Source organism: Colossoma macropomum, unplaced genomic scaffold (assembly GCF_904425465.1).
Source record: "Colossoma macropomum unplaced genomic scaffold, Colossoma_macropomum, whole genome shotgun sequence".
NCBI lineage: Eukaryota > Metazoa > Chordata > Actinopteri > Characiformes > Serrasalmidae > Colossoma > Colossoma macropomum.
The window spans coordinates 32,417,590-32,428,896 of NW_023494790.1; the positions used below are offsets into that span (position 1 = coordinate 32,417,590).

Sequence of the window (11,307 nt, forward strand, 5' to 3'; positions counted from 1 at the left end):
GCGAAGGCCAACAAGCCGAGAGAAATACGAGAACACTGAGCGCTGAGCTCAAGGTTAGACGCATGACTAATGCAAACATGCACTGGCTTTGTGTTGCTTCAACTTATAAACGGTGTTACATAATGTGCCATGTGTCCCGGATTAAAAAGCAAAGCCCAGAAACAAATAACACATTTGGAATACTTATAATAATTCATTCATTCGCTATGTGTATAATACTATAGTCACGGAAGGTAATGACTGATTACACGATGCTGATTTATTTGAGTCTTAAAGGGTCATTTTTTAAATATTTCAGCATAATTTACCCCTTTAGAAGATGCAACGTGATGCAGAGTGTTTAGAGGAAAAACGGTTCATTGTAGAGGTTTGGATTTGTTTACACTTTGGTAATAGGAGCAATGACGTCAAAGCCTTTCTGTTTGTTATCCACTCAACTAATGAAGCTACAAGTTGCTTGAGCTTGTATATATGAGTTTTATAACCTAATGTTTGAAAACATTAGGTGTATAAATACATTTTGACATAATTTGAAAATACCAGATGTGATTTATTTTCTGTGAACATTTCATGATGAATGAACAGATATGATAAAAATAAATAAATAATTTTTTTTTTTGCAATAATGTATATTAAGTTTTTTTTTTTTTTTTTAATGTTGGAGATATGAGGTTTTGTACTGACCACCAATATGGTTGTTTTAGTTTCTATCTAAATATTCTTTGAATATTTTTTTTTCCTTACAATGCCCCCAATTTCCCCCAGGAAAGTATCATGAACATCAAATATCCAAGGCTGTAAATGTCCCTAGAATAAACCCGGTTCTTTAAAATACTAAGCATTACTTAGTTTTCTTCTCAGTGAGTGAATTATGCTGAAAAACAGTGGAAAATAGGTGGATTTTGGCTACACGGTAGGTGTTGGCGATACAGCAAAAAAAATTATATCACGATACTTCCCTGCATTTTTACAATACACAATATGCATCACTGTATATCATTTTTCTGAGATTTAACCTTTCTATTGTCTTTGGGGTCAATTTGACCCCAATCGGTGTTTAACTTCTGAGTTAGATTTTTTTATGGAAACAACCTTTTTTGTGTCTCTAGCTTTTACATATATATTAAACTTGAAAAACATGTTAGGGTCACAATTTTTTTAATATTTTAAAATAAAACAATAAGTTACTTTAACAATTACACCTTCTAGAATCATCAATTTAGCAATATTGGTTTTTAAATCAGTTATCTAGAATTCCAAGCACCACAGAGGAGCTCGTCCTCACAGTCGTGTGTGAAGGCTGAGGCCATATTTTGAGGTCAAAAACATGTTTTTTCTGCAATTTTAACTGCAATAATCTATAAATGACTATGAAATATATGATTTGAATAACATAAAGAAAACAAATAAATATTATAAAATATATAATGAAAGTTCCCCAGGAGTCGAGTCACTGGTGTTACTGTGTGACAAAAAACTCTTATTTTGAAATAAAATCACATTGATGACATCACTTGACTTCCTTTTACCTGGTTTCTGAAGATCAATGAAGAAAAGCTCATGGTGAGTCCACTGTGTCTTTCAGTTATCAGAGATTTTCTCATTTAGCTCATGATTTCATATGAAGCTTTTAGTTGGGGTCACTGATGTGACCTACTTTGTTCTTAGGTAACTGTGAAAAAACAGAACACAAATGGATTAAATTACATATTTTAGTGGATATTCCATAACTGAAAACATGGGTTTGATGCTCTGTAGCAGACATTTTGTAAAATGCATTTTTCATTAAAAATGTCTCTGGTGTTTCCTTCCTTACGTGTAACACCAATGACGATCAGTAACACCAGTGACTCCTATGGACAGATAAAGAAGTGGATGTTTCTGTGGAAAGACCCATCTCCAGATAAAGGATTGACATCATTTACTTGCTTAATATTCAATGATTTTTCTTAATTCTATGGGGAAAACTGGGTAAACATAAATTAAAATAACATGATATATTTACATTGTCCTGTATGCATTTTGTATGCATCTGTGTTCTTTGGGGTCAGTTTGACCCCAGACTGTTTAAAATGTATAAAACGTGAGAAAAATCAACATTTACTCACACTTGTTTTGGGTGTTTTGGGTGATATTGAGGTCACTATAACATGCAGTTTTACAGTCGTCAAAACACTTCCCACTGCTTTAGATCCCTAACCTAGCATAACCACACTTGTAGTGCGAGAACCACTGATAGTTCACACTTTGGGTCAAACTGACTTCAAGGAGAAGATGTTAGTAAATCTGAAGATAACAGGAGGGTTAATAAGTTAAAACAGACAAAACAGAACCTGTTGTACCACACATAAAAACACTATAATGATAATAATAAACTTACACTTACAATGACTTCAGTGTTTTACAAGCTGCACTGCACTGAGTCCAGTTAAACAGGCCTAATTCTGCTCACTTTGTAATGAAACATGCAGTTGGTGTACTTTAAGTACTGATGGTAGCCACGATATTCTCAGAAAAAAACGTACTGCGTCATAATTTATCATGATAATGATAAATTAACGTCAAATTGCACCCCCCCCTACTTGAGGGTATATGCTTGTGAGGAGCATTAATGAGAGTAACCCAGTCAAGGCTTGTATGTATGTATATGTATACTGTGGATGGCAGGACGTCTGCATTTTAACAAATTTAAAAATGCCAGCTGCCCTTTACAATGTGTTCAAATGGCACAACAAACAGACAGTCCAAAATTACATGGGTGAAGGTCTTGTTCCATTAACCTGCATTCAAAGTTAAGAATGTTTTTCCTTCCTCTGTAAAGTTATCATTTTGTAGATACAAAGATTTGTCCCAGCAGAGACAATATGTATATGAATATGTATAGTTCGGCTGTGTTTGGCTGGGTTGTGTGCTGGCTTGTGTGCTTGGTGCTGGGTGGAGCTGGTCCAGCAGATGGAGGTGGATAGAGCACTAAGGCTTGCAGATAAAGGAACTGCAAGTACTGCGAGTCATTATCAGCAGAAAGTGCCAGTGCTACAGCACAGATACAGTGTGTGTGTGCGTGTCTGTCTGTGTGTGTGTGTGTCTGCAGTCAATCAGCCAAGACAAGTCTGGATAAATGTATGTTGTATATAAACAGTCATAGCATTCATCCCCAAGCCTGAATTTTGTCTGTACTTTTGTCTATTTTTACATGACAGTACATCATAGCACATCGGGGTGGTGATTTACAGCATGCTAATTAATGGACTATAATGGACTTTCTTTTTTTTATTTGTTCACTACATTAGTCTCTTAGCAACACTGCAAAACTAAAACAGCCAACCTTTTTAGACTCCACATGTCTTGGCTGATCAAATACAGTAGGGTAAGTTGGAGGTAATGTATATAGTTTGTTAATAACACCTTTAGAGGGCGGCAGTGAGTAACATTTGTTTAATTGATGTTTGTTAATAACACCTTTAGAGGGCGGCGGTGAGTAATGTTTGTTTATTTGATGTTTGTTAATAACACCTTTAGAGGGCGGCGGTGAGTAATGTTTGTTTATTTGATGTTTGTTAATAACACCTTTAGAGGGCGGCGGTGAGTAATGTTTGTTTATTTGATGTTTGTTAATAACACCTTTAGAGGGCGGCGGTGAGTAATGTTTGTTTATTTGATGTTTGTTAATAACACCTTTAGAGGGCAGCGGTGAGTAATGTTTGTTTATTTGATGTTTGTTAATAACACCTTTAGAGGGCAGCGGTGAGTAACGTTTATTTGATGTTTGTTAATAACACCTTTAGAGGGCGGCGGTGAGTAACATTTGTTTATTTGATGTTTGTTAATAACACCTTTAGAGGGCAGCGGTGAGTAACGTTTATTTGATGTTTGTTAATAACACCTTTAGAGGGCGGCGGTGAGTAACATTTATTTGATGTTTGTTAATAACACCTTTAGAGGGCGGCGGTGAGTAACGTTTATTTGATGTTTGTTAATAACACCTTTAGAGGGCGGCGGTGAGTAACATTTATTTGATGTTTGTTAATAACACCTTTAGAGGGCAGCGGTGAGTAACGTTTATTTGATGTTTGTTAATAACACCTTTAGAGGGCGGCAGTGAGTAACATTTGTTTATTTGATGTTTGTTAATAACACCTTTAGAGGGCAGCGGTGAGTAACGTTTATTTGATGTTTGTTAATAACACCTTTAGAGGGCGGCGGTGAGTAACATTTATTTGATGTTTGTTAATAACACCTTTAGAGGGCGGCGGTGAGTAACGTTTATTTGATGTTTGTTAATAACACCTTTAGAGGACAGCGATGAGAAACTTGAGTTGTTTCTGTTGTTGGTTTGGTGCGACCAAGTTTCACCAACTAGGTAGCAAAATAGCTAATCAGCTCATTTAGTCACTTTAGAGATGTGCTTTAATAGTTTAAACAATGAACAAAAAAAGACATTTAAATAGTTTATCACAATAATTTATATGGTAATTATTCGTCAGCTAACATCTAATAATGATGACAGGCCTATACTGTGCTTTGGTACTTTATCTCTTCCCGAAAGCCAGACCTTTCAACGGTAATATTGCATCTCATTATTTCTCCTTGAGTATTTCCTCCACTACAGAGTGTGTGTGTGTGTGTGTGTGTCTGTGTGTGTGTGTGTGTGTCTGTGTGTGTGTGTGTACGAGGTAGAAAGATTAGCCACTGTGAGTGTACATGTTATCAGTGTCTGAGCAGCAGTCAGACTGTCAGAATGTCACTGTGTCTTTTAAGGCAGGAGTAGAGGCTGTGTGTGTGGCTGTGTGTGTGTGTGTGCGTGTGTGTGTGGCTGTGTGTGTGTGTGTGCGTGTGTGTGTGTGTGAGCAAGTGTTAGTAATAGAATCTGGCCTCTATATATAGGCTTACAGTACTGTGCAAATGTCAGAGAGTGAAAATAAACAGGAGTTTCCAAAAGTGGACTTCAAAAAATAATTAAAAGCTACAGAGAAAATGGGACTACTAACAACCACCTGGAAGACCTAGATCACCCAAACTGCCCCCATCAGATAAACAGCACTTAAAGCTTTCATCCCTGCAGATTTCTCTGAAAAACGGAAAGCAAGTCTACTGAAAAGAATAGACACTGTAAGAAAGGTAAAGCGTGGACAAAATAAATGTTTAAATGTTTTTATGATTACTTCTTGATGCTTCTGAGTAATTTTCTGTTAAATATTTTCTGCTTCCTTTTCTGACACTGAAAAATTAGCTTGTAATTACCCCCCCCCAGTTTTCTCTCCAATTTAGTCGTTTCCAATTCCACCCGCTAGTTAGGACTCCCCCAATCACACGATACCACCAGCGCTAGGAGGGTGAAGGCTAACACAGGCTTCCTCCGAGACCTGTAAAGCGCCACTACATCTTTTCGAACTGCCGCTCGCACAACGTCATCGGACAGCCGAACGCGCTCGGAGGAAAGCGCCAACCACCAGATCTGTTACGTCAGCTAACAGACACCTGCGCTGACTAGCCTCACACTTAGTGATGGTGGTGGGCATCCTACCCACCCAGAGAGCGAGGCTAATTGTGCTCTCTTGGACTCCCAGCCATGTATGGCTGTAGCATTACCAGGGACTGAACTCGCGATCTCCTCATGACAGGCTAACACTTAAGACGGTTATGCCACTCAGGAGAGTTAGTGGCCATTTTGACTGGAAATTAAATAAATAGTGTCTCTGACTTTAACCCAGTACTGCATGTGTTAGAGATGAGTATCCATGGGTGTATCAACCCCTTAAACTCGAAGGGTCTATATGTGGGTCCACACTGTTCTTCCTACTAATAACTATACAACTTACAGATTAGTTTCATAGTAATTACTGAATAATACATAGTAGTTACTGACTAATGTATACTAGTTACTGGATAAGCCTATATTTTAAAGGACATTCAAGAAAGACTAGCCTGAGTATTAGCATTACAGACCAGCTTTCTTTTTGAAGTGTGTAAACGCAGCATTGGTGAAGTGCCAGTGTTCTTCTCTGATATGAGGGTGTCAAGTACAGCACAGTTGCAAGGTTGCAATGTATTGTTGCTCCAGCTTTACCCCACAGATAACACACTTATAACGCAACATGACTTTCTTCTCGTTTGAAGCAACAGTTTCAAATTTCCCCCTTACCCCAAACATCAGCCAACACATGTTAAGTGTTAAGGCCTGAATTTTGTCTGTGCGTTTGTCCGTTTGTATAAATAACAGCATGTCATATAGTGTTAGACATCACACAAGCAAGTCTAGCTAACAAGTAAAGGAAGCCTTAATTAGCCTGTAGCTCCAAAACTAAGAAGCAAACTTCAGACGCCAAACATATCTTGGCTGGTCGACTACATTTGGGGTAAGGGTTGATCTTTCGACAAACTATTCCTGTAGGTCTCATGCATGGACTCCCAGGAGTGGCACTCCACACACTTGCTGTTTCATTGAATTGATGCCAGCACCCTTTATTCCAGTGAGGTGTTCTCGTGTCTGCCGTCTGTCAGTCCTCGTGTAAGTCAAACCTCGTCTCAGTTGCCGGCCGGCTTGTGTATTGGGTGTCCGTGCGTGTCTGTAATCTGAGCTTTCAAAGCTCTTTCCTTTTTTCAGTCTTTCACACCCTGCTCTTTAGGGGACAACTAGGCAAAGGATGCCACCATCAAAGGTCCCCTCAAGTTAGACGTGTACAGATGACCAAAAAATATGGCATACCAAAATTACTGTTAGTAATAAATTCAGGACTGTCAATGCAACCTGACACCAGATGCTAGTAATACTCTCTGCCACTCTGCCCTGGCTAAAAAACGAATTAGCTTATGTGTTATAAGTGCATTTTGTGTATTAGTTGATGGGGTGCTTGCGGAGGGCCCCGTTCCTGTCTTTGTCATGAGCCCCAAAGTCAGACTCCCAACTTGTTGCCCTTTTCCTTCTTTGCTCATCTCTCCTCCACAGATTTCTTCAGGCAGTCGTCTCTGTGTCCAGGGCACCACAGTGGTCTTGTAAATCCCAGGCTCCCCTCTCTGCATAATCGGAGTATTGCCATGCAGGGGGGAACTAGGAAAAGTAATATCCGTTTGTTTTAGAGTCTGAGTGGGGCAAATGTTGGTAGATGTAGAAAACCCCCTGGAAGGCTTGCAGGGAAGGCATGTCTGAGGAAGTGTGTGACAAGAAGCAAGGGCTCCAGAGAGTTTCCCTCTACCTGCCAAAAAGGGACGAATGACATGTGGTACACATACCTAGGGACAGATATCATAAGGATTTTATCAACCCTACTATTATTAATACTTCTTATGAGATCTTACTGGTTCTCTTATTGGGTCCTGTTTATTATTATGCCAAAAATAATGTAACCATGCTTCAGATAAGTTTGTTCTGTCCATTATTAGTAAATCTTGTGTGTAGGTGAACAGCTCTGAAGTTTTGGACCTTGCTTGGTCCTTCCCTGGTGCTCCACTCCATCGCTCATCTCTCCTCCACTGCTTTCTTGAGGCAGTCTACCACATCTTCTCCCCGCGCCCAAGGCACCACCGTGGGTTTGTAAATCCCAGGCTGACCTCTCTGCATGTCCTGGATGATCCGGTGCATGGGGAAATCTCTCCTAGGAAAAGCTGTGTCCTTCTGTCCCAGAGCTAGAGTGGGGCAAATGTCATTAGCCCCATCCCCAATGTAGAAAACCTTCTGGAAGGGCTTCCCTCTTTCTCTGGCCCTTCTTGCCAGGTAGTCCCTGAGGATCACCTGCTTGCACATGTTCTCTGGGCACCGTGTGCACCCATGGGCATGGTAGGGCAGAAGCACCAGATGTCCATCCTTGTTGAAGCTGGCAGGATTGGTGAAGATCTCGGAGAAGAGTTGCCTTGATCCGGCCTTGCGCAGCCAAGTCTCGATGAAGTAGGTGTTAGCGTCCGAGAGCACAACACACTCAAAATCCTGACGGTGGGAGCGCAAGAAGCCAAGGAGCACCGGCAGGCCTGGAGTGGGTGGGATGTCCTCGATGGCATCCCGGATGACCTCCTCGCTCACTCCCTGTTGGGCCAAGTAGGCCAGGACACGCTGCATGTGTTCGTTGTACCGGCCAGGACGGAAGCTGTCCTTCAGCCAGTCGGGGACAGTCTGGCCAGGGGCAACACGGACCATGGCATCATCACTGCTTTCTGCGATCATGGTCTCGTCAAAGTCAAAGAAAATCAGGAAGCGACTGGTCGCAGGAACAGAGGGGGAAGCCATGCTTGAGGAGCTGACTGGCAAAGGTTCTAGTGGGTTTTCCTCTACCTGCCAAAAAGGAATGCAGTGCAAGAATGATGCTGGATGGACATGCACCTTGAAATTCTTTAACACAGTAAAATCTGAAGTATACTCGCTTTACGAATAAAAGACAAAAAGATCCTTCTTGGGGATGACTCCCCAGTTGACCGAGCCATGCTCTGTCCCGCAGTGTATACTTCCACAGCTACTGTTGCAAAGTTGTACAAGCTTTCCAGAATGCTGGTAAAAATCCCATTCAGCCTAATGAAAAACTGTACCAGACAGCTCGGTATTTGCCAAAGTACCCAAATTCTGAGAGCATTATTCATTTCAAATGATATATATTTTGTATGCACATTAAAAGTCAGGGTTAGGATAGACTAGGATTATTTTTTTCATATAGTTGAACTATGCACAGCCTATACAATATGGTAAAATAGTGCTTTAGTTCTCTTTATATGTCTTTGCCACTCAGAGAGCTGATGTTATGCGTGAAAGATGCAAATGTTTTGCTGATGCAACTTTCTGCTTTATGTCTATACATAGCCCATGGTAGGTACAATGAGGAAAATGTTGGCAAATCCATACGAATAAATTCAGCCAAGCTACAGCAGTTATTGGCGTAGGCTACAATGTTGAATAGTGAGCAACATTAAAACAGCTGCAGTGAATGTTCTGCTTAGCCTGTAAAAAAGATTACATTTAGCTGACCCACCCTTATATCCTGTCACATACAAAATACATATAATTCCAAAATGTAAAAAGTACATATGGTAGCATTCTGCCATTTCTTATTAGGTTGAATGGGATTTTCTACTAAATGCCTACCTGTATTCTAGTCGATTAACACAATCCAATGAAATATTGAACACAAAAGCACTAAGATGGTTCCATTGTGAAAACAATGAAGCTGCCAGCTGACTATTCCAGTTAAGCAAGGATGGAATTTTGAAAAAAAAAACAAAACTATGCATGCCTCTAAAACCACAAGATTTGCATATAGTGATATGACTGTGAGACAGTTTTGTTGATTCGTGAGAGTTTTGTTGATTAACCAAAAATCCCTTCTGCATCAGTATTTCCTGACCCTGATCCTCAAGTCCTGCAAGCTTCACTGTCTCCTACTCCAAACTCACCCCTATAAACCTCACTGAAGGTTTCATTTAGGAGTGGTTTGATGTGAAACATGCCATTCTAGAAAAATATTCTGGTTCAGAATTGTTCACAGTGTTGATGATGGGAACCAGACATCTGAAAAACTTAGTGTCTTCAAAATCTACTTCACAAAAAAATATTTCATGAAACAGTTATGAATATGGTGCCTGACATCTGAAATGCAAAACAGTCCCTTATTTTTCAGATCTGTCACTATTTGACCATCATCAACATTACATAAATATTATATAATAAACTCAGAAGACACGCGTAGGTTCACTGGTGATTTTGGATAGTAAATAAAATGGCTATATTTGGGGTGAAGGCATTGTGACCCCTGGTTCCATTCACCACCATTGTAAATAAAATGGGTCAAGTTTCTTTACAATGCACCATTTCACATCAAACCACACTGAATGACCAGTGATTGAATTATACAGGTTTAAAAAATAACGGAATTCCCACGTTTTCTCTTTTTAAATCTGAAAAAAAAATTGCCTCACAACACCCTGAATGTACCCCTTCACCATGAATGGACGAAAATAAATGGATTCAAACACATTTTAAGCCAAACGTCAACCACAAAACTATCATAAAACAACGTCTCAGACATCAGGCTGAAAACTTTCAGTGAGGGAGCTTTCAGAGGTGGACGTCTGGTTCCTATCACCACCACTGTGACCGATTCGGACTCTGCCAGTTTCGCTAGAACGGAGCATTTCACACCAAACCACGCTGAAGGACTGTTGGCGTTAACCATTTGAAATTTTGAAAAATCGGTGGAGCTCCCCTTTAAGCTTGACTCGGCTCCAATTCAAAAAGCCATCGGATTCTTCCACATGAAGAAATTTCCACTATCACTCCGCCGCTCCTTCAGCTGTTCCTCTGGGCTCTCTGACTGAAATGACCGCTGTTTTTCCACACACGAACACGCACGGCCACATTAGCCGTCCTGAACGGCGGATTTCGGCTCCGTTACACACACCGTGACACAAACCGGCTAGCCGGCTGCTAATTACGGCTCACTGGTGCTGGGTTAGCGCGGCGGCTGGGCTGATATGTTTACGATAAGCGAGAAGAGACACGGACGAAACACTTGCGACGGGAAGAGACTACAAAAAAACGAACCGGACGGATAAATAAAAGAAAATATGAGTGAAAAATACCGGTCACCGTTCGTCTCGGTTTTGCTTGGTGTCGGTCGCCGTCCCTCCGTCCCGCTCGCCGGTAATGGGACATTTACTGCAAGGACGGGCGGGTTTAACGTCACTTCGGAAAGAGATGTGTTTATTTCACACCCGTATTCGGGAAAGCCCCGCCCACTGCGCTACCACTGGCCAAAGCCGCATACTACCGTACTAAATAGTATGCAGAAAATAGGACACCACCAATACGCGTCCGGTCACTGGTGTAGTGTGCGTAGTATAGTAGTACGTGCTTTTGGACGCAGCTTGGCTGTCATCTGTCATCCGGGCTCTGTGTTCACAGACCCTCTCAGGAGCAGCAGAGCTGATCTGGAGTCAGCTGTTCTGACGTCACACCCACAGAGGACTCTGATGTGAGATCAGTCCACTGTTGGATTATCTCTACTACATGTAGTCAGACCAGTTAGCGTGTGCTTTCCATGTTTAAACTGTGATTATGTGCTAAATCTGCTGTTTTAATCCTTTATATGAACACTGTAATTACAATGTCTATGTTTGTAATTACGTTATTATGTTATTAAAAAAAGAAAAAGATCAGGCCTCTGACTCAGAACTGCTCCTGCACTGAAGCCGGGCAGTAGTTCTGCTTGTGGGGATGACCTACTAGCCAGTTGCACCGGAGGCTGGAGGATACTGGCCACTCCTAACGTTGAATGCCGAATGGTATTAGCCTATGGAGCCCTGGAGGCTGGTCCAATCCCAAGGCGTAAT

General features: G+C 40.9%; 1 protein-coding gene across 4 annotated transcripts; it reads right to left on the bottom strand.

Moving 5' to 3' along the window:
- Window positions 1-1,541: 1,541 nt before the first annotated feature.
- LOC118809633 (probable phosphatase phospho1) lies at window positions 1,542-10,675 on the bottom strand. Of its 4 annotated transcripts, none has more exons than XM_036573107.1 (3): window positions 10,565-10,675; window positions 7,421-8,263; window positions 1,542-1,672 (listed from the first exon to the last, which is right to left on the bottom strand). In XM_036573107.1, exons 1-2 carry the CDS (start codon window positions 10,628-10,630, stop codon window positions 7,457-7,459), a joined length of 873 nt encoding a protein of 290 aa, XP_036429000.1. In that variant the 5' UTR covers window positions 10,631-10,675; the 3' UTR covers window positions 1,542-1,672; window positions 7,421-7,456. The 4 variants fall into 4 exon arrangements, with proteins under 4 accessions (XP_036429000.1, XP_036428999.1, XP_036428998.1 ...); XM_036573106.1 differs by lacking the exon at window positions 1,542-1,672 and adding an exon at window positions 5,400-7,193; XM_036573105.1 differs by lacking the exon at window positions 1,542-1,672 and having other exon boundaries at window positions 5,400-8,263.
- Window positions 10,676-11,307: the final 632 nt, after the last annotated feature.